Genomic DNA, 27,634 nt, shown 5'->3' on the forward strand with positions numbered 1-27,634 from the left:
TAGGCAGGCAGTCAGTATGTATAGAAAAGGGTGGGGGTTGTGGTTCAGGCGCTAAGAGCAAGCGCTGATCTTCCAGAGGAGCTAGGTGGGATTCCCGGCACCAACGTGATTGATAACGACCAACTGTAACTCCAGCTCCAGGGTATTGGAAGCCCTATTCTGGCCTCTAGGGACACTGTACACTTATGATACATAAACATCATGCAAGCAAAATTCCCATACATAAAGCTCTCTTTTTTTGAAAAAAAAAGTAATATTTAGGAAAGACTTAACAGGATGTAGATCTAATTGCACCTTCTCAAAGGGAAGCCTGATACAGTTCATCCTCTACATATAGGTGTAATTGATCAGTTGGGAGCCTGTTGAGTAGCTGAAGTTACTGAGCTAAGTTGCAGTTCCTTGGCAGGAATTCAAAATACTGGGGGCCAGTCTTTAGGCAAATTTAGTTTTGTTTTGTGTTTTTTTTTTTGTTTTTGTTTTTTTGGTTTTTCGAGACAGGGTTTCTCTGTAGTTTTTGGTGCCTGTCCTGGAACTAGCTCTTGTAGACCAGGCTGGCCTCGAACTCACAGACATCCGCCTGCCTCTGCCTCCCGAGTGCTGAGATTAAAGGCGCGCGCCACCACCGCCCGGCCAAATTTAGTTTAATAGCACATGTATTTGTAGAGGCTTATCTGAAAAGATCCACCTGAGACTATTAACAAAGGCTACCTTTCGGAGTTGGGTATTGGCAAGGAATTATGAAGTCAGAACTTAAAATGTTGCTCTGTACCCTTGACTATGAATGTTTTTCTAAGGTGCATGAAAATTACTCATATTTAAAAAGAACTAGGATAATGTTTTAAAGTCTCAAAATATCAATACCCATATTCTCCTGGGAAGCCAGGAGTGCTGGAAATGCTGATAAGAGAGTTATTTAAATGGTAAGGTATGTTGTGAGCATGCTATAAAAATATCTTGCTGAATGGAAATAATTTGCACACTTATTCATGAAATAATTTTGGTTCCTACTTTTGCTTTCATTAAGATGCTCACTGACCTTCTGCAGCTTTACAATAGAGTGAGAAATTCAGAAGAACCAGAAGTCATTTGCAGTACTGTGTAGTAAGTGACCTGACAGGGGAGTAAGGTATTCTTTATTTTGGGGGGAGGGGGGACTCGGGACAGGGTTTCTCTGTAGCTTTGGACCCTGTCCTGGAACTAGCTCTTGTAGACCAGACTGGCCTTGAACTCACAGAAATCCGCGTGCCTCTGTGTCCAAAGTGCTGGGATTAAGGGTGTGTGCCATCACTGCCGGCCTGGCTTCTTCAGGTATGTTGGGCATAAAGAAACAAAGCGAAGCTAAGGAGGAGCTGTCAACTAAGAAGTAACAGCCAAAGGAATTTGCAAACCTCATCAACACAGAGCCTCAGAGTGTTTGTGGGACCGGATAGCGGCAAGGATGGGTATTAACTGAGAGAGGGACATTTAAGTATTTGAACCCATATTCTAAAGAGCGCGGGTTGTGGGCTAAAAGCGATGAATACCCTTTGAAATGATGCTGCTGGGAAGGGTGGTTTGGTTTTGTTCTGCTTCTAGCATTCTATAACTTTAAAGTCAGAGGTGGAGTGTGGCTAAGAATTAACATGGGGAGGAGGTCAGTTGCCATAAGCCAGTTAACTGACGGCTGGATAGTGTAGTGGCTGCGGTTTCATACCATCCCCAGAAGAAAAGAGCGTAATGAACGTGATCTTTAATTCTCAGCTGTCCGGCCTGGTGGGTGATGATATAATTCCATCAGGATGGAACCCAGAATTCATGGAAGGAAAAATCGGCTTAGTGGCGAGAGAAATTAGTCTTTTCAGTATGGACCTGTGACGTGTGCTTGCAGCATTAAAGTGGGCTTAGGCGCGGGAGAGGAAAAGCAAAAGAACATTTTCTAACTTGGAGCGCGTTTTCCCGGCAGCAGCAGTGCATTCCTTCCTGGAAAGCCTCAGACGTTGATGACAAGCGCTCAAATGCGCAGTGGCCTGGCGCGCAAGAGCTGCTAGGGTGCTCGTTTGCAGTGTCGTCCCCAAACAGCATCCCAGAGGCTCCATTTAAAACAGGCGCGAAGTAGCGGCACCGCCGGGGAGTGCTGGGACCGGCCGACCAGCACGTCCCGCCCATCACGGCCGACGATTGGCTACCGTCTCCGGCTCGTGGCGGCGAACCCGTGCCTCATTGGCTGTCACTCACGGACTCCCGCCCCTCGGCCCCGCCCCGCTCTCCGCCGCCGACCTGGGTTGCAGGCCCCAGGCGGTTGCCAGGCGCGCGAGCGAGCGGGCTGCGGGCATGGGCGGTCTGCGGCTGCTGGCGCTAGCCTTTACGTGCAGCTGCTGGTGGCCGCAGGGCGGCCAGGCCAAGACCCTGCGGGGCAGCTTCAGCAGCGCCGCGGCCCGGGACGCCCAGGGCCAGAGCATCGGCCAGTTCGAGTTCCACGGTAGGTCCGGGGCGGGCCGTGGGCTGGAGGCGCGCGGTCTCCCGCAGGCCCGGGGTCGGTAGGCGGCGGCCGCGGCGCCTCCCTCCCGCCACGTCGTCCCGGCCTCCCCTGGATCGCCGCGACCGGGCGCCTCCACCAGGCCGCAGCCCAATGCACCTGAGAACGGTTTCCATTTCCCCGACGCTCCCCGGTGCAAACTTCCTGATGCATCTTCCCAGAGCTGTGCCCCTGCTCCGCACTTGGCCTCACTGTGTGCATTTGGGCCCTGTGGTGGCGAGTGAATGTCAGCGCAGGGCCCGAGCTTTCCGGTTGTTTGTAACACCGGTTGCAGGAAACGTACTTGGAGCGGATTTGGGATCTTTCATTGCCTCCCCTGTTTGGTTACCGTGCTACCGTGCAATAGATTTACCCTGTGCCTAGAGTTCAGTTGGTGGAAATGTGTTTAAGTGTCGAGAAAGTTTCGTGATTGATACTCTCTAGCCTGTCTGAAAGGGCTGCATTTTATTCTTACTTCCTGATATCCCCCAGGAAAAGCAATAACGCTTTCATTTGATGAATTTGCGATTCGTCCTATTAGTTTTGCTCCAATTTATTTGCTCTCTTAGTTTTAGTGTTTTCTTGGCACTTTGAGACTACTGCATTTGAAGTGAGTAATTCCCTTAATGAAGCTCATCTCTTTGATCGAGCTGCAGCTGTGGCTGTCTGTGTACCTGCTTAGGGAGTCTGAGAAGAAGACAATGGTATAGAAAGGAGAAGCTACATTGGCGTGGGAAGGGTTGTCAGGTCCTGGAAATGTGCAGAATTAATGGTGAAAAAGGATGCTTTAAAAACACAAAAATTGAAGATTTTATAATATATGACTTAAAAAAATACCAATTTTTCACAATCTGAATTTCCTTCCTGGGTGAAGGAAGAAGAGACCCCTGAATAAGCAGCTTCGCTGTGTTTCTGTCATAGTCTTAGTCCCTTACCTCCTGGTGGCAGTCCTCTGAGAACTGCCAGTGCTGGTCATCACGGAACTGTGGGAGCTCGTGCCCCACAGAGATACCCATAACCCTGATCGCCATTACCTTGTGAACACGGAGGGACACATGAAATCTAGGTTATCCAACACCCCGGGTGTCATTTGGGAAGGGGTCCCAGGATAGTGTTACATGCTGTTGCAGGGGTCTCCTGACAGATCGGGGAAGGGATAACCTGTGCACAGTTGGTCTCTTACATACTATGCACATTTGATTCTCTTATGCGTAGCTCTTGCCACGTTTTGGTCGGTTGCAGTGTAACTGGGTAAAGCTGTGCCGAGACAGAACTGCAGCTTACGCTGAGACAGAACTCCCACAATCTAAAGTGCTAGTGGAGCTCTCGAGTCACTTGGTAAAACCTGATGCCGTGTACTCACGGAAGAGGCTTATTCGTCATGTACACGTTTTAACGTATTGAAAAGGTTTAACCAATAACTCAGTGACCAAAGAACTTAAGACTAGGAAACTGTGCAATGTTGAAACGTCCACGGCTTCACCTCTTTACCAACCTTCCATCCCCCTACAGGCAACTACTTTTGATATTTCAAGAAGAGCTAATACCTACACTCCTTAAAGTGTTACACATGATAGAAACAGAAGGAGCATTGCCAAAATCTTTTTACAAAGCTACAGTTACCCTGATACCAAAACCACACAGAGACTCAACCAGGGAAGAGACCACTCTTACTCACGAACACGGATGCAAAAATACTCAATAAAATACTGCTTTAATTCTTTACATGACTGAACTAGTTGATAATTTTTGTTTTCATGCCAAGGTGACCATGCTCTTCTGTGTGTCAGAATCAACAACATAGCGGTGGCCGTTGGGAAAGAAGCTAAACTCTACCTGTTCCAAGGCCAGGAGTGGCTAAAGCTGCAGGAGAGCAGCCCTGGGTACAGCTGTAGTGAGAGGCTCACCCGGGCCCAGGTGACAGGTGAGTACTGGGCCTTTGTCTTTGGCCATTAGATGTATTTTCTCCCCTTTCCTGTGGTCGTGTAGTACAATGTAGTGCATGTCTGTCTTTACTAAGATGTCTATAAATTTGTAACAACATACAAATAACTGATGATATTTTGGTTAGCAGGAGAGGAGCAGGTTCAGAGCCTTGAGTTTGGCTGGTGGGAGAGGAGCAGGTTCAGAGCCTTGAGTTTGGCTAGCGGGAGAGGAGAAGGCCCAGCACCTCATGCTTGGCTACCAAGAGGGGTAGTTTGCCAGTTGGTGTTTGGTCTGGCGCTACAGAGACTTGTCCTTGTTTCACACTGTAAACTTGTCAGTTGTTTACAGCCTTGGGTTTTAGAACTGTCACTTGGTTTTCTTACACCACATGGTCCATACTGTACTATGTCTTACATCCATTTATGGAAGCACCATTTCCTCCATCGCCAGAGTGCAAACCCACAACTGGAAATCACTGTGAGTGACTTGGGGATACCTGTGAATAAAGCAAGCAGAGTGGACTGTGCTTAGGCCCTCCGTAAATGGAGACTTCCTCTGTCTGGTCTCTGGACTGGCTTCTCTCCACCCACAGGGTCACAGTCACTCAGTACCAGTTATAATTGTTTGACCAACGTCTTAGACCTTTTACTGGCTAGCTCCAACTACAAATCAACCCCTTTCTATAGTTTATATTTACCATGAGGCTCTTGGCCTGTTACCTCACATCTTGCTTCTTGGGCAGCTGCATGGCATCTCTCCAGCTCTGCCTACTCTCTCTATATCTCTGTTTGGATTTCCCACCTGGCTTTACTCTGCTAACCCATTAGCCGAAATAGCTTTATTCATCCACCAATAAAAGCAACACATGTATAGACGGACCTCCCACATCACCTGCTCACTCTGAAATGCTACAACTGCAATTACTACCTTTTGGGGAGTTTTCGATCAGGGTTTCTCTGTATAGCCCAAGCTGTCCTTGAACTCACTCGGTAGAGCAGGCGGGCCTCAAACTCAGAGATCCACCTGCTTCTGCTGGGATTAAAGGTGAGCACCACCACCTCCTGGCTTGGAATTCTCCTTTTAGCATGGAGGAAGATACACCACTGGAGTCCTATGGAATCTGCTGTCTTTGTTGTAGTCATGCATCTAATTTCCTTCTCTGTTCTCTAAGACAGGAATATTTTGGGGATTATGAAATGAAAGCTAGCAGGAGGGGCTGGAGAGATGGCTCAGTGGTTAAGAGCACTAGCTGCTTTTGCAGAGGGCCTGAGCTCAGTCCCAGCACCCACATCTGGCAGCCCATGACACCCCGCAAGTGTCGTGTCAGGGAATTTTATGGCATGTGAGTTCACCAAACACATTCCATACACACACCAGTTAAAACAAAAGAAAGATAACAGAAAATAGCAGTTTTAGAGGAAATGGATATGATTTTGTTAAGCTTGGAGGCATAAAATAAAGTACTAAAGAATATATGCTCATATGTATTACATAGTTTTATATATTTTTTTAACCTATGTATTTTGTATAAAATGTTGTGTCCTAATTTGCTTCTCTGTTATAATTAGCTCTGTGACCAGACGTTCCTTGGGGAGGAAAGGGTTTACTTCAGCTTACAGATAACAGTCAGTCTTCAGGAGAAGGCAAGGCAGACTTGAAGCAGGGCAGGAGCTGAAGCTGTACCCTGGAGGAGTGCTGCTTGCTGGCTGGCTCCCCGTGGTTTCCTCAGTTTGCTTCCTCTCTCTCTCTCTCTCTCTCTTTCTTTTTTTATTTTTTATTTTTTTCGGGACAGGTTTTCTCTGTGTAACAGTCCTAGCTGTCCTGGAACTAGCTCTTGTAGACCAGGCTGGCCTTGAAGTCACAGAGTCCTCCTGTCTCTGCCTCCCCAGTGCTGGGATTAAAGGCCTGCGCCCCCCACCCCCAGTGTCAGTTTGCTTTCTTATGTGATGCCACCCAGCACCTGCTCATGGAGCTCACCACCCACGGGGGCTGGGCCCTCTCTCCTCAGCCATCACTTAAGAAAGTGCCCACAGACTTGCACACAGGGGCTGGGCCCTCTCTGCTCAGCCATCACTTAAGAAAGTGCCCACAGACTTGCACACAGGGGCTGGGCCCTTTCTGCTCAGCCATCTTTTAAGAAAGTGCCTACAGACTTGCACACGGGGGCTGGGCCCTCTCTGCTCAACCATCACTTAAGAAAGTGCCCACAGCCTTGCACACAGGCCTATCTGTTGGAGGTAATTTCTGAACCTAGGTTCGCTCCCTTTTTCAAGATGATGACTTGTGTTGAGTCGACAAACCAGCTGGTGTGTGTGTGTGTGTGTGTATGTTTTAGTAATTTCATCATTTTTCTTTTTAACAAAATCCTAGCCTTAAAATCTGTTTAATTGTTTAAATTACTAATGGTCATATTTACAGTGTAGTGATTCTGAGGAGCCTTAGTGAGAAAAGTACATTCATTATTTCATGACACTGTAATAGGGCCACATACGTAATAATCCATGGAACGAGTACATGTGCAGAGCAGTAATGTGATTTTTACAGAATAACAACCGTAATAAGCTTGTTATTTTTGCCATGCCTTTATGTAAAGCCTTACTTCTGGTCCACACTGAAAATGAGATCCATCTGAACTCTCTGTGCTGAGTGCTGCTAATAGGCACCTGGAACTGAGCTAAGGGTGGCTGTGAGCACTATGTGGTGGATGCCGGGAACTGAGCCCCGGGCCTCTGCAGGAGCAGCAGTGTTCTTAACCACTGAGCTATGGCTCCATCCCCAGCGGGAAAGACTTTCCGTGTGTGTGTGTGTGTGTGTGTGTGTGTGTGTATGTGTATGTGTGTGTGTGGTGTGTGTTGTAGAGCTATTGGGTATTGGTGCAAGGTTAAGTGAACTGCCACTAAGTTATGCCTCCAGTCCAGGCATTTTTATATACTAGAAACTATTGTCCGCTTTATTTAAAAGCAAGCACACAAGACATTTAAAGACACTAAAAATTAGTATAAATTTCTCTTAAAAACTAACATATGCCAAATAGTTTGTTGTCAGAATAATACAATATTACATAGAGAATAATTTGCTATCTTATATATATAGCTCACACACATGATCCCTTTCGTGTGTTTGGTATTCTGTAGAAACCATTTTAGGCATTGGTGCTTCACTATGCATTCTGGTTAGCGGTATTCATTTCTTTTTATAGTGATTGGACAATTAGCCAGCCGTTCAACACTTCTTCAGTGATTCACATTTGTTAATATGTGAGATACTAATTACACTCTCATGGAACACGCCTGCTATGTGGCAGTCTTTTGTCTCAGACACAATAACAGCATTGCCAAGAGACGTGCTGCCAGAAGACAGTGAGACAGCAACCAAACCCAGTCTGTACAATTTAAAAAAGAAGCCGTCTTACAGTGGGACGACAGCGTCACAGTTCTGTGTCATGTCATCGTGAGACAGTCTAGATGCTAAGATAGCAGCCCCTGTTTTGTAAAGACAAGCCCACATTTGAGCCATGTGTTGATGTCATGGTGAAGTCTTACGAAGCGCCTTTGAGTAGTTAACACAGACCAAACTCTTAGCCACGATTTTTCAAGATTCTCTCAAGACAGGGTTTCCTGCAACTCACTCTGTAGACTAGGCTGGCCTCGAGCTTAGAGCTCCACCTATCTCTGCCTCCCAAACACTGGAATTAGTGTGTGTGTGTGTGTGTGTGTGTGTGTGTGTGTGTAGCTGAGAAGGATTCAGGTTCCCAGCTGTCAATTTCCTCCTAGCTGAGGAGACAGGTCTCATCAAAGCTGGAGCGGGGCTGGCAGGGTTGACATGTAGTTAGTCCTACATACGTGACAAATACCGTTCTAGAAGGTGCACAGAAGTTGGTCTTCGCATCTGTTATCTACTGTGGGTCTTACCTTTATCTTGTACACACAAGAATTCAGGTGGCATACTTGTCTCAGTTTGTCTTAGTGCTGGTGTTTCCACATCACAGTTCATCCCTGAGGAAGTCAGGTCAGGAGCTCAGACAGGGCGGGAGCCTGGAGCGTGGAGCTGATGCAGAGACCATGGAGGAGTGCAGCTTCCTGGACTGCTCCTCATGGCTTCCTCAGCCTGCTTTCTTATGGAACTCCGGACCACCAACCCAAGGATCGTACCACACACCAGAGGCTGGGCCCTCCCCCACCAATCACTAGGAAACTTTCTTACAGCCAGATCTTATGGAGGTATTTTCTCAACTGAGGTTCCCTCCTTTGAGATAACTGTATGAAGTTGGCATAGAACTGTCCTGCTCAACACCGAGGCCAGGTTCTGGTGCGCACCTCTGTGCCCAGTGTTCGCGGGTTTGTCTTGCTGTGTCTGACTCTGGTGCGCACCTCTGTACCCAGTGTTCGCGGGTTTGTCCTGCTGTGTCTGACTCCGGTGCGCACCTCTGTACCCAGTGTTGACGGGTTTGTCCTGCTGTGTCTGACTCCGGTGCGCACCTCTGTACCCAGTGTTCGCGGGTTTGTCCTGCTGTGTCTGACTCCGGTGCGCACCTCTGTGCCCAGTGTTCGCGGGTTTGTCCTGCTGTGTCTGACTCCGGTGCGCACCTCTGTACCCAGTGTTCGCGGGTTTGTCCTGCTGTGTCTGACTCCGGTGCGCACCTCTGGCCCAGTGTTGGCGGGCTTGTCCTGCTGTGTCTGACTCCGGTGCGCACCTCTGGCCCAGTGTTGGCGGGTTTGTCCTGCTGTGTCTGACTCCGGTGCGCACCTCTGTGCCCAGTGTTCGCGGGTTTGTCCTGCTGTATCTGACTCCGGTGCGCACCTCTGGCCCAGTGTTGGCGGGTTTGTCCTGCTGTGTCTGACTCCGGTGCGCACCTCTGGTCCAGTGTTGCTGTGTCTCTCACTACTAACACCTTGTGAAGAGAAAGACCAGCTAGAAGAAACCTTGTTAGCAGGATCGTTTTTGGACATGAGGCTTTTCCCTAGGTAAAGCTTCCATTTTACATTTAAACTAAGGGAGTTACTTCCACAGCTGTGGCTCTGGCTGCTGCGTGCTGTGACAACGTAGTTAAAAGGATTGTTTAGTTTGTATTTCACTGCATAATATAACTCTTAAATGTTACTAACCCACTGACAACTTTGTAAGTATTTATTAAAAATTCAGTTTCAGTGAAACTATTTCTCTTTTGTGGTATGTTATTGATACTTTCATAGTGATTTCATTGCTTAAATTGATCATTTTAGTATGCCTTATAGTCCGTATGCTTTATTCTAATATTACACCAGGGCTTGAATTTTTGAGGCAAAAAAAACCCCAAAAAACAGATTTTAAACTCAAATTAATTCTGTTACTAAAACATTGAAAGCATTGCTTTGAAAGGTACCGTTTTCTTTCTCTCTAAGTGGCCATGAACCAGACAGAGCATAACCTGACGGTGTCCCAGCTCCCGGCTCCCCAGACGTGGCATGTGTTTTATGCAGACAAGTACACCTGCAGAGATGACGTGGAGAGTCCCCAGGTGCAGGACATCCCGTTTGAAATGGTGTTACTAAACCCCGATGCCGAAGGAAATCCATTCGATCATTTCAGCGCTAGAGAATCTGGTAAGATGTGTGTTTGAATATATCCTAAATACATGAGAGGTTGTGCACGCGTGTCTTCATTTTACAAATCCATTCTAAATACACGGAGAGGTTTGTGCATGCGTGTCTTCATTTTACAAATACATCCTAAATACATGAGAGGTTGTGCATGCGTGTCTTCATTTTACAAATATACACTAAATACACGAGAGGTTGTGCACGCATGTCTTCATTTTACTGTCGTAGAGTATTAAAAACAAAAAGCAGCCAAAGTTTAAAAAGCAGAGTGCTGAATTTTATATAGCTTGGCTTTAGTATTTTAAAGACAGAAAATAAAACAAGTTATAAAATATTAACAGGTAGCTGTATATACAGATAATAGAATTGTATCATTTCTAGTTTTCTTTATACATTTTAAATTTCATTTTTAGGTTTGGCATTGTTTTTATAAGAAATGTTAATAAACTCCACAATCCACATGGAGTTATAAACTAAACTACTTTGTAGAAATCTCCCTTCCATTAGGTTTGAACAGGCTCAGACCTTACTTCTCTGGGTTCTTACATTATAATGTCAAGTCTGTGGTGTTTTCTGGAATCAGATTTATTCAATACAAGTCTTCATTAAGATTTTAGGTCACTGTGCGTTACCCTACTGAAGTGAGATTCTGGCCACATAGAGATGATTGGCATGAACATGATAAATGTGCTCTTACATGACCGATTTGTCAGTTAACATGCTGGAGTAAGCATCTATGTAATCCATCCATGAAGGAAAAGGTTTAGGGTTCGCTCCTTCACAAGTCAATAAAGAAACTGCTGTTGGACCTTGTTTGCCATAAAGCAGTTGAACAAGAGTAAGGCCACATTAGACATGATTGATTAAGTTCACTGTGTAACTTTGCCAACATCAGGAAAACAAATCTAAGCGTGTAATAGGGGGTCACATGGAGTGTGGAGGAAGAACAGTCAAGTGTCAGAGTGACAGAGGGGCGCCAGCTGTTTTAGACTGATGCCTTCAAACAGCACTCTGTAAAGGAAAAATTTGTGAGGACAGATTAACTCAGGCCTTTGGCTGATGACACCGTAGGCTGTAGACGTGACTGGTAGTCAGACTGCCGTGTCTAATCCTTGCCAGCAATGCCAGTGGCTGTTCTCAGTGCTGTAAGATGGCATCAGTGAAATCCAAGTCCATGGATAGCATTGGGCAGGTGTCTGGACTAATGGCCCTCGTGTGGTTTGGGGACCCAAGCCTCCATTATTTCCCTGACAGTTATTTTAGGACTGCTCCGGGCTTATGAGGAAGTAACACCCTGCGAGGCCACAGGCCCCTCTCCCTGCTGCCTATCCGCAGATACCAGACCTGCAGCTCTCTGATAGACCTTGTTTTCCTTGTCCTGGCTTCTTGCCCCTAATTTGGTGTCTGAACTTCAACCCCACAGCATAAAGCAATCCCATCTGCTGTGCTGGGCCTCTAAACGCCAGTGAGTCATTCTTGCCCCGACTTTCCCTGAACTTGCCCACACCTCTGATGGTTTTCTGGCACCCGGGGTTACTGCTAGCTTTTCTTTAGAATTTACACAAATAACTCTAATCCATTTGCCAGTCCTAGGCTTGCTGGCCCCCTTTGTCTGTCTTCGTGACTGATTGAGTATCCAAAAGCTTGTTCTAAAATGGGCAAGTTACCCAGGTCATGCCCTAACAGCATGTGATCAGTTATGAGATCTGCGCAGAGCCAGCCAGCAAGACTGTTTATTTAACAGTCGGAAGAACCCAGAGGTGCCTTGGATTCTTTTTTTTTTTTTTTTTTGATTTTTCGAGACAGGGTTTCTCCGTAGCTTTTGGTTCCTGTCCTGGAACTAGCTCTTGTAGACCAGGCTGGCCTCGAACTCACAGAGATCCACCTGCCTCTGCCTCCCGAGTGCTGGGATTAAAGGCGTGCGCCACCACCGCCCGGCTCCTTGGATTCTTTTGACAACTTAATTTATTGAAATCCAGTCTGTGGTTGGCTTACTTTCTGAACGGTTTATTATTTTCTTGACTAAAATGCACAAAAGCTCTTGTGAGGAGGTCTATACTGAAGTTAAAGTTGGTGCTTCTTAACCCATCGCTGTACATCTGAAGATATATACACCTAGAGAAGCCTTTTTGTTGTTAGTTTATGTGTTCAAACAATAAAATATTGAGAGGCAAAGGCAGGCACATCTCTCTAAGTTCAAGGCACGCCTGGCCTACAGAGTGAGTTCCTGGGCAACCAGAGCTATTGTAGTAAGACCCAGTCTCTAATAAAGCAAAAAATAAAATAAAAAATAAATTCACTTCTCCCATGACTCAGACTTGTTTTGGGTGGTGGGGCAGGCGTTGAATCAGCTCTGAAGTTGTTTCTCTTGTGCGAACCACTGTTGCAGAGATCTGTGTCCCACATCCTGTGGAAGGTGTGTCAGCTTCATGGCAGAGCTCCTGAGGGTCCTTCCTCTTGTGTAGACTCAGGATAGAATTTGTTTCCAGGGAACAGTCTCCAGTTCTTTGAGAAACCTGTTCATTTGTCTAATTATATCCTCGGCGGAAGAAAATTTGATTTTCTGTTTTTTCCTGAGAATTGACCCTAGCTAAAGGGTTGAAGGTAAGTAACCTGCTATAAACGACAAGAATTAATACTGCGTGCTATTCTCCCTAAACTTTATAGCCTGCTTTTTTCCTTTCAGGCCAGCTAATGCATTCTAGACTTTGATTAATCCCTGATTTGCAGTAAATCTAATTTTACAAAACCAACGGAGGCAAATCTGATGTCAGTTAATAAACTAGTAAGTAGGAATATAGGACTTTTCAGGTAGGAATACTGAAATCACTCCTTTAAAAGATTAATCATCAATTTGAGAGGGGCAGGTGGGAGGAGTTAGAGGAGGAAGGGAGTGGAAATGATATACATATATTATTCATGAAATTCTCAAAACAAATGTAAAAAGTTAAAAGATAATAAACTGTATTTTCTGCTCTTGTTTGAAGTACCTAGACTCTTGAGAGCATATTGCCTAAAGCAGACAGCTAGTTTTTATTGAAATAACATAGTATTTGTAATATTTTCTAGATTTCAGCAGACATATTTATACCTTTCTGTTTTCCCTTTGCCCCTACATGTTCTAAAGATAAGTGGACCACCACTTAACTCTAGTAAAATGTTGCAGCTATGGGTCTTAACGCATGTGATGTAGCTAGTAAAGATACTAGGTATTTTTTTTTTTTTTTTTAAGATACTAGGTATTTTAAGAAAAAGGTCAGGTGGTGGTGCACCCCTTTAATCCCAGGACTCTGAAGGCAGAGACAGGCGGATCTCTGAGTTTAAGACCAGCCTGGTCTACCAAACTAGTTCCAGGGCAGCCAGGGATACAGAAGAAACCCTTTCTCAAAAAAAACCTAAAAAAAAAAAAAAAAAAAAAAAAAAAAATGGAGAGAAGGAAGGAAAGGAGAGAGAGAGCGAGCGCCTTTGTAAGTCTTTGGTCTGACCAGGTTCACACATCTTCCCTGTGTCGGCACCAACAGTTTGCATGTTGGAAATCGTCAGATAGTTTTGGAATCTTGGTTGGTTTTGAGACGCGTGGTGGAATTGCTGGGCTAGGAGGCAGGAAGCAGGCTGGGCAGGATGGAGCCCCCACTGCTCCTTCTCTCACCTCTTTTGCTTTCCAGTTGCTCACTTGAAGCTAAGGCTGCTGGATGCCGTCTATCCGGTCTCCCTGCTCAGTCTCTTGAAGCCTTCTTTACGGCTTGCTTTATAATCTACACGTTTCACTATCTACAAGTGTTCACCGTCTGCTGTGTGCTCGTCTGAGTTTTCTTTAGTGTATACTGACTTTTAAGACTTAGTTACCCACCTGTTTTAAAATTAGATTTTAATTCCAGGGTGAACAACACAAATTGCTTTCTTGTGACTAGTGCTAGAGGCAAAACAGAAGTAAATTGGTAGCTGCAGAGAAGACAGTCTTAGAGCTGATGTGCTAGCCTGGAGTAAGTCCTTAAAGGGTGTGTGGGCGACAAGGTGAGACTCACGTAGTGAAGACTTAGTTAACAAGAGTCAGTGTCTTAGTTTAGGTAGTTTAATATATTCATCCAATCAGATGCTTTTCTTTGTTCTTTATAAGCTTATCCTTTTCTGGAAACTATATTTACTACGGAATAAAGTGCCTTTGTCCTTAAGTTATTTTGATTTCTCAGTAAATGGTCCCGGTTTTCTTGTCGTGCTGGATCTGCTGCAGAGGGTAGCAGCTCCTGAGCCTGGGATGGGCGCTTCACACAGGGTTACAGCTGAAGAAAGCTTAGTGGGTGCTTTGTACACTTCGTGTAATTCTTTAAGGCAAAGAAGGAAAACTAAAAACTAAGATCAATACCTGGGCTAGTGTAAGGAATTTTATTGGCCCAGCTTTTATTGTGTTGGTGCAACTGTATTTTCTGCCTTTTTCCGGTGCTCTAGTAATCTAAGGATTACGGTGCCATTGTTCTAAAGTGCAGTCTCTTTCTATGAATGGAGCGTTCAAATAGTTTTTAAAACTGTTCCACTTCTAGCAGTTGATGATTCTTCTGCCGTCTTCTCAGCACTGACTGTGTGGCTATCATCGGTGTAGAGCAGGAGAGACACCCAGTGGTAGAAGATCTTCTTGCTCCTCTGTCTCCCTTGCTGATGGCCCCACAGTGATGGAGTTTAAGCAGTTTGTTTGCTGGTTTTACTGGGATGTATCTCCTGGTTAGCTTTCTAATTTTTTTTAAAAAAAAAAATAATAAAAGTACTTTCTTTTTTCATCATTATTTGGTGTTTAACCTAAGTGGGAAGCTAGCACAATCTCAGGCTTCTTATTGGAATGGGAACAAATGCAAGTCCTTCCTGACTCAGCAGAGAACCTCTGTGTGCAGCCGGTATTGCACACCGGATTCGGTGGAATGGGAAAGCCCTGCTCTTAGGGAGCACTGTAGTTTAACTCAGCGCAGCTGACCTCTGTGTCAGCAGATTCCACGTCTGCGTGTGCAGTCAGCCACAGATAAGCAGTATCATGTGAAAATTTGTCTATTCTGAAAACACGCCAGCTTTCTTCTCTCCAGTGTCCCCTAAACAATGTGACATGACGCCTTTTTATCTAGTGCTTACGTCACACGATAATCCAGAGGTGATTTAAAGTATAGCAGGGTATGCATTGGTTTTTATACATAAATACCATGCATTTTATTTAAGAGACTTGAGGATCCATGGGTTTTAATGTCTGAGAAAGTCTAGGGACCAGTCCCCCTTGGATTGAAAAAGAATTCTGTAAATGAATCCCTTAAATTTAAAACCACAAAATTCCCAGTCTTCTAATTTCCCACTTGGAATTGTTGTGCCCAGATTACGACCCCCAGAGAGAGACCACCAGAGAGGCCCAGACTGTAATAAGCAAGGTTTAATTAGTATAATATGAACTAGTTCGGAATCCCTGTCTCCAACACCTCGTTGCAGCGAGGTAGAGAGAGGAGTTGTATCTCCTCTGTGGGGTAAGCTTTTAAAGGTGTAACTACAAAGAGGCTTTTTGAAGCTGTTTGGCACGGGTGCAGAACTTTTGCTCCCCCCCCCCATCCTGCTAAGTCAGCTTTCTCCTTGTTTTCTTTATCACCAGGTGGCTGGCTGGCTGGGTTAAGTGACCTTGTGTGTGTGGGGTGGGGGGGGGGGGAGCGCTGCTAGTCTGTGTTTCTATTTTTAAAATATTTTGCTAGGAAATTCTCGTCCCTTTGAGAATAAGGGTGAGGGTCTCACAGGAATGGTGGCCATTTGTTTGTTGTCGTAGCTCTGCTTCAGGATCTGATTGCCAGAGGGTTTCCTCCTCGGAAGTGCCAGAGAAGAGGGCTCTGGACGTAGATGTCTTAAAGCTTTGCCCCAAAGAAAATCGAAGGTAATAGAACATTCCCAAACTGTGCTTCACATGGTTATTATCAGAGTCACTGTAGGGATTTGCAAACCAGGCTGCCTGGCTTCATCCTCAGTTTCGGGTGATAGATCAGAATTGGGACCCAAGAATTTGCGACACAAGTTCTGTGTTGATTTTGATGGATCAGGGACCACACTTGGAAAAGCATAGTCAAGGTCTGTTAAGCTACTGGAGGCAACAAATGTTTTGAAGTTCTCAGAAAAGACGCACACTTTGACCTTATAAACTGTATTTAGGTGAGCACTGAAGTAACACTGGCATTGTCAGATGAAACAGAGTTTGCTTTTTCAGTGAGTCGCCATCCTGAGCGACTGTTGTTCCACAGACTGACTTTAATCAGCTTGTTTTACGTTGTCTTCTTATAGTTAAAGCTTGGTCTTTTCGTCTTTCTTCCTTACAGAAGTGAGTGCTTTGACTACGGTTTCAGGACAAGCACTAGAGGTCACTTGACAAGATGTAAAAGCTGTCTAGTGCTGCCCTGTGTTCCTGAAGCAAACTCCCTCTCTTCTCTTCGCAGGGTTGCATGAGTTCTTTTTCCTCCTTGTCCTGGCGTACTTCGTGACGGCTTGCGTTTATGCTCAGTCACTGTGGCAGGCTCTTAAGAAAGGAGGGCCCATGCACGTGATCCTCAAGGTCCTGACAACGGCACTGCTGTTACAGGCGGCTTCAGCCTTAGCCAATTACATCCACTTCTCCAGGTAACCACTGTGTTCATCATTACAGCTAATCAGTCCCAATTAGTCCAAGGCATTTTGCTTGCTTAGATTATGAACATTTTCACATCTGTAATTTAGATTAATGCTCTCAACGCTCTCTTCTTCAATTCCTCAGGTACTCCAAAGATGGAATCGGGCTGCCTCTCATGGGAAGTTTGGCAGAAGGTGAGAATCCTTCTGAGTACATTTTCAAAGATAAACTTGCCATCTTCTTTCCTTCTAGAGAGAGAGAGAACAAAAAAACTTTACTTTCAGCTAGCGGGGTAGCTAAGTAGTAGAGTACTTGTCCAGCATCGAAGGATGCCCTGGGTCTGATCTCCAGCACTGTAAGATGATGATGGTGGTGGTGGTGGCGAAATAATTATTTTTGCTGTGTGTATTATTTTTACTTGCGGTTAGTCAGAACTCAGCTGAACTAGAACAGGACTGTAGATTTAGCTCTCAGATCTTTGATCTTACTAGTAAGTCATGTGTCTAGCTTAACTCTTCACGTCTGTTATTCACATGTACTTCCTCAGTTTATCCTCAGTGAAAAGTAGATGCGCATTGCTTAGATGCACAATGAGCACGTGGAGTTCACTCCACTAGCGAGCTGAAGAGCCCAGTTTCCAATCCCATAGGTGATTCTGTTTTCTCCTTGACAAACTTACTGTTCCTGATGCAAGGTCATGGTACACACCTATAATTGAGCTGGCTTCACATCTTTCTTCTTTTATTTATAAGAGAAGCTTAGTAATTTTAGGAAATTGTAGAAGTTTTTTTATTCATGACATTTTAAAGAATACTTCTAAGAGAAATCAAGTCATGCACCGTCATTTATACTAAGAAATTAGTGCTTTGCTAAGCAACAGGTTTTGGATATGGAGGCATAGAATTGACTCTTCCTTTTCTTCTGATCTCGTCATCTATTTTGATTCAGAAACCAGGAGCTTTGCTACCTTGTGAAATCATGGGTACAATTCCCCTTGGACAGGAATATGAGGTGTTGTCCTTTCTGAACACTGTTTATACCTTGGCCTCTCCCTTACTGTTCTTTTGAGCATATTTGGATATTTAATGGAGTCATGGCCCTATGGCAGGACGAAACTGTAGAGATGACTTAGGCAGATGAGGAAGCTGACACCTGAAGAGACAAGGCGCACAGCACAGACCTTAGCAGGAGCCTCTTCCGAAACTGAGGGTCACTGAGTGTTAGTCCAAGTCTTCTGGGTGTGAAATCACTGGGTACCCAACTTTTCCTTTCCCCTTCAGTTCTGGTAATTCTAAGACTTTTTGCCTGTGAAGCAAACATTCTATCGCTGAACTCTGTCCCTAGGTATTTGACAGTGGGGTTCACTTTGTGACTGTCTTTGAGCTTACAATGTAGCCTAGCTGCCCCCAGACTCAGAGTCCTGGCCCTGTCTCCCACGTCCTAGGATTCAGTGTGCACCAGCATGCTCTGTGCAGTGCTTGTAGGAACAGTAGTGAACTGATGGGGCTAAGTGTTTGCAATTCTTTCAGCAAAAGAGTTGGGTAGTTCCCTGGTTCAATTCAGGAGAGCAGAGCTTTTACGTGATAAAGACATAAATATGTATACATTTATATTGTACAAATATATACTTATAAATGCTTTATAAATATATCTATTTGTATATAAAACAGGTAGTTATTTTCAGCAACTATGAGCATAGGTTCTTCTATCCAGTCATGGTATTTTATTGATCTTTGTAACCTGGTGTATGACGTAAGCTGGAAAATGAAAAGGATTGTCCAGGTGTTTGTTTTGTTTTGGAGCTTATATAGGAATTCCTTCAGTCAACTTTGTCTGGTTAACTGACTGTGCTTGCGAAATGGTTAATGAAATCCACTGACGTCACACTTAAACATTTGTGACGAAAGACAAATGTGATTGGCCTGACCAGGGTGTGTCCTTCAAGTGTAGCGACAACTCATTAGTAGCGGTCACTACCATACATATATGCGCATACTTACATAAACCTTTCCTGGGGAGACAAACATCTGTTCTCTGCAGAGAGCACACCAAGAACAGACCCAAACAATTACACCCAAGTCTGGGTTGGCAAGCCAGTGAACTGGTTCGGGTAAGCTGTGGTAGCATGAACAGCTTGCAAGCAGCTATACCCTGAGGAAGCCCCCGACTCATACCAGCCGTTAACTGTGCTTCACCAGGAATTTGGGGGCGCTGTGGGCCTCTCATCACTCTCAGGTTAGTGGGCCCAGTCTTGTGCAGGTCTCCCTGTAAGTAACCAGAGCTGCCAGGAACTCAGGAAGACAAGGAAGCCTGTGCATGTCCAGAAGACAGTGTGTCACAGCAGTGCCTGTGAAACGGTTGTTTCAGTGTGGATGGCAGAGCAGGAGGAAAGCTGTCAAGATGCATCGAATGTGTATTGTTGATAAACTTTTGATGTGTAGCTCAAAAACATAAACATTATACCCCACCTGCTTCTGTGTCTCTACAGGAAGTCTCTTTCCCAGAGCATGACAGTTGTGTTAGCTGTGTAGGGGTGGGCGGATTGCTCCATTGTGATCACAAGCCCTTCAGATACATGGTGATAAAAAGCCATAGCTTTCATTGTAAGCAAGCAGCTGTTAATTTATAAGATAAGTGTGTGTGGAACCGGAAGCATTTATAGATTTTGTTTGTTTCTGTGTGGTGTGAATCTATGTGCAGGCGATTTGTAGAATTCCTTTTAAAGAGGTAGCTTCCCCTGCAGTACAAGTGCTGGCCACCTGGGGGCACATGGCACTAGTTCGTGAAGCTCTGCATCTGTCTGTGGGACTCTGACGTGAGGGATGCTATGGAATCTTATACTGTTCTTTACAGTTTTCAAAATCCTCCCATCTTATAGTTTATCCATCAAACGCCGTTAGCACCTCGGAAAGGATGCTGATATCATCTACACTGTAGAAATCATATTTAAATTTTGTCTCTTGTCAGAATTGTACATAGCAATAAAAGCTTTAAAGACAGACTAGCTTGAAGGTTAGACGAATATAGGCAGAATATAGCCATGTATATACTTTTTTAAAACGTTAGTACTTCCCTGCTTTTATAACTAATTATAAATTTTATGCCAAATATTGAGTGTGTTAGAACTATTATATATTAATATCTCTTACTGAATTTTCTTGTTTTTGTGGTTTGAAAAGGGGAATTCTCATCTCAATATAAAGTGTGCCAGATTCTGTGAATTTGAAACTTTATTGATTTTGGTTTTCATTTTTCTCCAGTTTTTGACATTGCCTCCCAAATCCAGATGCTGTACCTGCTTCTGAGCCTGTGCATGGGGTGGACCATAGTCAGGATGAAGAAGTCTCAAAGCAGGCCACTGCAGTGGGACTCTACCCCTGCGTCCACAGGCATCGCCGTGTTCATTGTCATAACCCAGGTGAGAGCTGGCCCTGCAGAAAGCACACCTGACCATGTATGTCTCGCTGCAGGACAGAAACAGGGAATTTAAGAAATGCTCACAAAATGATGAAATGCCCTCAAAAATCTCCTGGGTGCTAGTGTATGTATACACAGCAGGGACTGGCTTACTAAAAATGCATTTCTTACTTTTTCTGTTTTCTTAAATATTAAAAAAAAATCTCACATTTCTTGGTGCTGGAGAGGTAGCTCAGCAGTTAAGAGTAGGGTGGCTGGTCTTCCAGAGACCCAGGGACAATTTCCAGCTTCCACATGATGGTTCATAGCCGCTTTCAGAGGCTCAGACACCCTTTTCTGACCTCTGCAGGCAAAAAAAAACCCATATACATGAAATAAATTAAAAATAAACAAACTTGTAAAAAAATCATGTACATTCTCATTTCTCAAATCACAGCTCTCTTAAAAGCCAGGTTTTAAATCATCATGTCTTTGTATTTTTAATCCATTGTCACAGACAAGTAGCTGACTGATAATTAAGGTTGCCATTGCACTGGACCGGGACATTGAAAGAACTGAAGCCTGTTTTAGATATAACTGTGCTCTGCAGCACCAGCCACCAATGCCAGTGATACCAGCAGTCTATCAGTAATAAGTACATACGTGTGTGACCAGCAGTCTATCAGTAATAAGTACATACGTGTGTGACCAGCAGTCTATCAGTAATAAGTACATTCGTGTGTGACCAGCACTCTATCAGTACATAAGTACATACGTGTGTGACCAGCAGTCTATCAGTAATAAGTACATTCGTGTGTGACCAGCACTCTATCAGTACATAAGTACATACGTGTGTGACCAGCAGTCTATCAGTAATAAGTACATACGTGTGTGACCAGCAGTCTATCAGTAATAAGTACATTCGTGTGTGACCAGCAGTCTATCAGTACATAAGTACATACGTGTGTGACCAGCAGTCTATCAGTACATAAGTACATACGTGTGTGACCAGCAGTCTATCAGTAATAAGTACATACGTGTGTGACCAGCAGTCTATCAGTACATAAGTACATACGTGTGTGACCAGCAGTCTATCAATCAGTACATAAGTACATACGTGTGTGACCAGCAGTCAATCAGTACATAAGTACATACGTGTGTGACCAGCAGTCTATCAGTACATAAGTACATACGTGTGTTATTAATAGACTGACGGCATGTTAGCACTTGAATATGTAAACACAGAATTCAAATATGGAAAACAAACTGACAGGAAATGGTGGTTCTATAATCATACTTCTTTGTTGTAAAAGTCAAGTTTAGAAAATAGATAGATATAGTTTGGTGTAAAGAGAGAATAGGGCAAGGGAAGAAGAAGAATAAAAGTATGTGTGTATCTGTGTGTGTGAGTGCATGCACATGTGTCTGCACGTGCATGCATGTTTGTGGGGGAAGCGTGGGAGGTACATAAGCATGTGGGAGGTTACATGAATGTGTGTCTGTGTGCATGTACGTGTGCGCACACACATGTCTGCATGTGCAATTTAGAAATATAGTAAAGAATATGAAGACACGAATGAAAATAGTAAAACGGAGAAATATATAGAATAGTATCAGGAGGGAGTTTCTGTGAGTATTGAAAATTCGCCCGCATTTAATTTCCAACTGTTTAAAGTACCCTGACCTCAAAAAGTAGGAGTAAGACAAAAGACTGCATTACTATGATACAAGGAAAATAACGTACCAATTGAAAATCGCAGGCTTCAATCATAGTTAAACATGCTGTTGCTAGAACAAAATAAGTTACACTGGAGTAAGTTAAACTGGAGTAGCTGTGTACAGATGGGAGAGGAGGCTGCCCAAGACCCCTCACAGCCAGGGAACTGGAGTTGCTGTGTGTGTGTGGGGGGGGGGGGGACGGGGACGGGGGACTGTCCATGACCCATCATGGCCAGGGAACTGGATTTGTGTTTAGAGCTAGGCCTCATTATGTAGACCAGGCTGGTCTAAAATTCACAGGGATCGTCCTAGTGCTGGGATTGACTGCATGAGCCACCATGCCCTGCCCAAGAATTGGATTTAATACTGACTTTTATTTACCAAAGGTGTTTGGAAGTGACTAATGTCTCATTTTGAAAGCTGAACTTCCATAGGAAGCCCAAAAAGTATTTGATGGTAAAAAAGATTACAGTAATTTAAGTGCTTGGTGTTTAGTTGGGACAGAGGAGCATGGGTAGCAATAAACGGAACAGCAGAAAGAAAGCTATGTCCCAGTAACAAGATGACAGGGAAGGTGAGCAGGAGAGTGAGGTGTGTGGCAGTGCCCGGGCTAGCACCAGATGTGCGTGCAGGCTGACAGCAACAACCTGCGCCCAGTCCCCAGTACCGCACAGCAATAGACCAACCCACACGCATGGACCTTCACATATATAATAATGGTAAAATAAAATCTAAGTAAATAAACAAAACATCTTCCTTTATGTAGGGAAATTGCCAGAAAGAGTGGCACTTGACAATTTGGACTTGGCACGTTCTGTTAGAAAAGGTTGTGAGCTATCTGAAAGTGGTCTTAAATTGGGCATGCCCATATTGCCAGATCTCAAGAGGCAGAGACATGAGATTGCTGGAAGTTGGAGGCCAGCTTGGTCTTCTTCATGAGTTTTGGACCAGCCAGCAATACACATCAAGACTCTGAAAAAAACAGGCAAGTTAGCCTTGAGATAGGAGAATTGGGGTAGAAGGAGGTGGGTTTAGAAGGAAGTTCCCCTTCTTTCCCTTGTCCGTCTCCTGATGGCGATGGAAACCCCGGGGATCCTGAGAGCAGGAAAGGACTGCGCTAGTGGTTGACAGCCTTTGTGACTGACAAACCTTGCATCCCTCAGGAAGGTTTTTCTCACTATACAGGATGCTCACAAGACTTGAGAACGTGCTTTGTTGTGGATAGGTGTATATATATTTTTCTCTAATTGTTGTTGTTATCCACAGAGCGTTTTGCTACTTTGGGAGCAGTTTGAAGACACTGGTCACCATAGCTCACATTCCCACCACAGCTTGGCTGGGGTCCTGCTCATCATCTTAAGGGTTTGCCTGGCACTGTCACTGGGCTGCGGACTCTACCAGATCATCACAATGGAGAGGAGCACGCTCAAGAGAGAGTTCTACATCACATTCGCCAAAGTATGCGCGGGGCAGGCAGGGCTTCCGAGTGTCCAGTCCCTCTGCTGTCCATGTCCAGAGCACTGCTCTAAGCCTTCTGTCGCTCAGCTAATCTTCACTCATGCATGACCTGGTTACGATCTCATTTTACAGAATCCGAAACAGTATTTTCCATGTAATCTTTGAACGGCCCATTGGCCTACATCTTGGTTTTTCCTTTTCAATAGTGAGTTTTCTTCTCATCTGTGGGAATTGAAAAACGTGTTTTTAGCAGCTGTTCCCTGTCTGAGGCACCCCTCTTGGAGCTCCAGTGTTCTGTAACAAGCTTAGGAGCTGTCCTTCCATACAGGAGGATGCATGCAGCCTGGAGGCTGGCGCATGTACTGCGTGGCTGTCCCATCCCATCCTCCTGCGTCCATGCTCTGCATCCGTGTGCCTGAGAACCAGAGAGCAGACTGGATTCGTTCTGTGCCCATCTAATCAAGATGCTTTCGAGTAGCACAGAGTGAGCTCTCTCTTCTTAGGTCTCATCACTTTCTCCTAGAAGCCATACCACTGGCCCTACATTTCTTTGTTGGAGGAGGCTGCCTGTTTGTCCAGCTGCTCAGAACCAAAATAATCACACAGAAACTATTGAATAAATCACTGCATGGCCTATTAGCTCTAGCTTCTTATTGGCAACTCTTACATATTAATTTAACCTATTTCTATTAATTTGTATATTGCCACGTGGCTGTGGCTTACCAGCTAAATTTCTGACCATTATCTGTCTCTCTGACTCCACCCCTCTTTCTCCCAGCATTCAGCCTAGCTTTCCCCCCACCTAAATTCTGCCTTGCTGTAGTTCCAAAGCATTTTCTTTATTCATTAACCAATAAAAACAACACGCAGACAGAAGGACCTCCCACCATTTCTCTGCCAGAGTTTACATGTCTTTCCCTCTCTTTCCTAAGAGAAGTAATGTACTAGGCACTGTCTTTCCTGTGCCTCAATCTTTGAAATGCCTCGAGCATTATGAACTTGTTTCAGATTTAATTTTGAAAAAGAGATACATTGTGACAGTTCATGAGAAACTAGAGAACAATATTTGGAAAACATAATGTAGAATTTCTTGTTTTCGCTCACCCTGTTGCCTCTCCTCTGTGGTACCATTCTGTCAATCAGAGCAATCACTGGGAATCGTCATGGGTATTGTTACGGAATTCATTTGAGTATAGACATGTGAATATGACGTCATGGCTTCATGACTTTTTGCAGAGATATTATACATTTGTGCCTCACTTTTTCAGTGACTAATTGCTGCCTATAACACAGCATTGGTAGTGTATATTATATATATGTAACACTATAAATGTAATGTTGTAAGTACTCTAAAAGTTACCAATTTGGTCAGAGAAAGGAGTATTAATGTTATAGCAAAATGCATCTATTTCTACATTTTATCTCAAGTTTACTCTGAAGTTCAGTTGAGGCCAGTCAGGACCTACGTGAGAGAGAGTGTTAAGATTTTATTTTTATTTTTTGAATATGTGTACACACACACACACACACACACACACACACACATATCACATCAGATATCAGATCCCTGGAACTAGAGTTACAGACAGTTGTGAGCTGCTGTGTGGGTGCTGGGGACTAACCCTGGGTCCTCTGCAAGAGCAGCAAGTGCTCTTAACTGAGTAGTTAAGCATTTGCTGAGCCGTCTCTCCACTCTAGGTCCTAAATATTAATAACTGTTCTTTGATTTTTGATTCCTGATCTCAGTCTGTAGCCCTGGCTACCCTCCAGCTGCAGTGGGGTTTCCTAACCCTGAGAAGACTGCATGTATTCTACCATGACATGTGTGTTGGTTTTGTTTTTAATCTGATGCATTTCAAGTAAAGACAGCAGATCTTACTGGTTTGTCGATTTCTTCTAGGGCTGTGTCCTGTGGTTCCTATGCCAGCCAGTGCTTGCCTGCATTGCTGTCATTTTTAATGACTACCAAAGAGATAAGGTAATGTTTTTGATCTCTCTTTAGAATGTGTTAAAGCAGGAGATGCCTAGTTAGCCATTCAGAAGTTTCTTTCTTTCTTTCTTTCTTTCTTTCTTTCTTTATTTTTTGATTTTCGAGACAGAGTTTTTCCATAGCTTTTTTTTTTTTTTTTTTTTTTTTTTTGGTTCCTGTCCTGGAACTAGCTCTTTTAGACCAGGCTTTAAACTCAAAAGAAAATATTAAAACTGATGAGTACATAAGTAAGAAGTTAATAAACATTAAAAAATAACTTAAAAGTTAGTTCATAAGCAAAATGGTAGAAATCGTGTTTTTGTTGGTCTTGTTTGCTTTTAAACAGGATCAGAATATATAGCCCTGGGCCTCAGGCTGGAATTGGTCCTGCTGTTTCTGCTTTCTGGGTGTTGGGATTAAAAGCACAAGCTACCACACCCAGCCTAGATAGAAGTAGTTGTCATGGGTGTTAGCCTATTTCAGAATCGCGTTTTATAAATTAAATTAGGAGGATATGTAATGCATCTTTTTTAAAAAAGAGATGATTAAAATTGTTCACTGTGTACTGCCAACAGCCAAAATAGAAAATGTCATTGCTGTAACAGACTACAGAGTAGATTACCTGCCTGCCCTCATCAGCGTTCCAGCAGGAGCTCTGCCTAGTGTTTACAGATGTGAGTAGTGCGGCCTACTGCAGCAGAGCTGTGGCTGAGGCAGGAGGATGTTTACAGATGGAAGTAGCGCGGCCTACTGCAGCAGAGCTGTGGCTGAGGCAGGAGGATGTTTACAGATGTGAGTAGTGCGGCCTACTGCAGCAGAGCTGTGGCTGAGGCAGGAGGATGTTTACAGATGGAAGTAGCGCGGCCTACTGCAGCAGAGCTGTGGCTGAGGCAGGAGGATGTTTACAGATGTGAGTAGTGCGGCTTACTGCAGCAGAGCTGTGGCTGAGGCAGGAGGATGCCGTACTGCTGTTACTAAAATGGCCGAGTCCTGAGTTTTGTAATGTGTGCACCCTGGGGAGACAAGGGACTTCTCCATCTACTGTAGTAGTAAACTAAAGGTCAGTCCCAGGCCTGAAGGTGGCCTGCTTTCTGTGGGAGGTGCTTCATGAGATACACCCGTGGCAAAGGTGAAGGATGCAGAGGAGGACGCATGGTAAGTTAAATGTAACTTTTCTCTTCCTGCACACAGTGAAACATTCATGTTCCTTTTCTTTTTTTCAGGTTGTTACAATAGGTGTTATCCTTTGCCAGTCTGTCTCCATGGTTATTCTCTACAGACTGTTCCTGTCGCACAGTCTGTACTGGGAGGTTTCCTCACTCTCCTCAGTAACACTACCTCTGACCATTTCATCTGGACACAAAAGCCGTCCTCATTTCTGATACTTGATTCTTGTTAGAACAAGAAGTGACGTGGACAAGTGCAATAAGGCTCCAGATGCAGTGACGTCCCTTCATGCCTTTGCCATGAGAGACAGAACGGGATAGCAGAGCATGCTATTTACACAGCTGCATTCCAGCAGTGCCAGACTCAGAGGTAACACATGTTCTGTACTCAGACAATAAACTCTGGAGAGAGGATCTTGTTCCGAGGTGACTGCAGCACTTTTGCCCAGGAGGCCAGCTTGAAAGAGCGGACTTGAATGGGTGTGGTCGGGTGCTCACACTCAGGTCTGATGGTCTCAAACAGTCTTCACTCACACGATCACGCTTGTGCAGAGCCAACTACTCGAGGTATGACGTCAGAGTGAGACGCTGATTTTAAAACTACTTTTTATGGTTTAAAGAAAGTGCATTTCATATTGCAATTTAAAGGAATTGGAAGTGAAATTACTCCAGAAAATAAATAGAAAGTGTGTTAACAGTTAAATGAATCAGCTTCTGTTTATTCATGGGTAAAGTTATTCTGCAATTTTTGCTTGTGTTGTTGGCCCTAGTTCAGGCTTTTTCATGGTAGGAAAGGATTTTGGAAAATCTTAGATACGTTACATTGGCTGTACGAACAGAGGTTTTAAATCTGAGCACTTGGGTAAAGGAACAAGCAGTTTTTTTATTTAAAAAGAAAGAAGGAAAAAGTAGTATATTATATAGCACTAAAATTTTAATCCTGAGGTAATTCATTTCTCTTACATTAAATCCTCAATTATAATTAAGCTGTATACACAGATTAAATTAACAGAGGCATTTCACATAAATATTGGTTTCAGTAATCAACTACCCATGAATTCCTGCCCAAGGATACTTAATCAGGATTATATTTTCGGTGAATAATTGAAAAACAAAATGCTCACTGGATTTGTTATAATCCATGTTGGCACTGGATTGTAAGTAGTGCCATCTTGAATCCTTTGTAATAAAGCTGAGTGTGTGTGTGTGTGTGTGTGTGTGTTTTGTTGTCCCCAGATTGTCTGTAGTTTTCTAAAAAGTGCCCAACTAAAGAATTGCTGTGGTTGTCTGTCAGTCCTCTGCTGTGGTTGCCTG

At 44.2% G+C, this 27,634-nt stretch overlaps 1 protein-coding gene across 1 annotated transcript; it reads left to right on the plus strand.

Annotated features, from left to right (window-relative positions):
* The first annotated feature begins 2,232 nt into the window (after positions 1-2,232).
* Positions 2,233-27,634, plus strand: Gpr180 (G protein-coupled receptor 180). Its single transcript, XM_041671355.1, has 9 exons — positions 2,233-2,458; positions 4,260-4,418; positions 9,802-10,002; positions 16,443-16,623; positions 16,757-16,806; positions 19,873-20,030; positions 22,994-23,185; positions 25,086-25,163; positions 26,378-27,634. The coding sequence occupies exons 1-9, from the start codon at positions 2,311-2,313 to the stop codon at positions 26,534-26,536; spliced, it is 1,326 nt and encodes a 441-aa protein (XP_041527289.1). The 5' UTR covers positions 2,233-2,310; the 3' UTR covers positions 26,537-27,634.

Source organism: Microtus oregoni, unplaced genomic scaffold (genome assembly GCF_018167655.1).
Source record: "Microtus oregoni isolate MIOR12 unplaced genomic scaffold, Mior012 000001F_ref0000356, whole genome shotgun sequence".
NCBI lineage: Eukaryota > Metazoa > Chordata > Mammalia > Rodentia > Cricetidae > Microtus > Microtus oregoni.

Bases quoted from the DNA above. Each gene is read 5' to 3' on its own strand.
- Gpr180 (XM_041671355.1), top strand. From the start codon at position 2,311: ATGGGCGGTCTGCGGCTGCTGGCGCTAGCCTTTACGTGCAGCTGCTGG. The intron at 16,807-19,872 runs GTGAGAATCCTT...ATTTTTCTCCAG, and splicing joins CATGGGAAGTTTGGCAGAAG to TTTTTGACATTGCCTCCCAA. The intron at 23,186-25,085 runs GTATGCGCGGGG...GATTTCTTCTAG, and splicing joins TCTACATCACATTCGCCAAA to GGCTGTGTCCTGTGGTTCCT.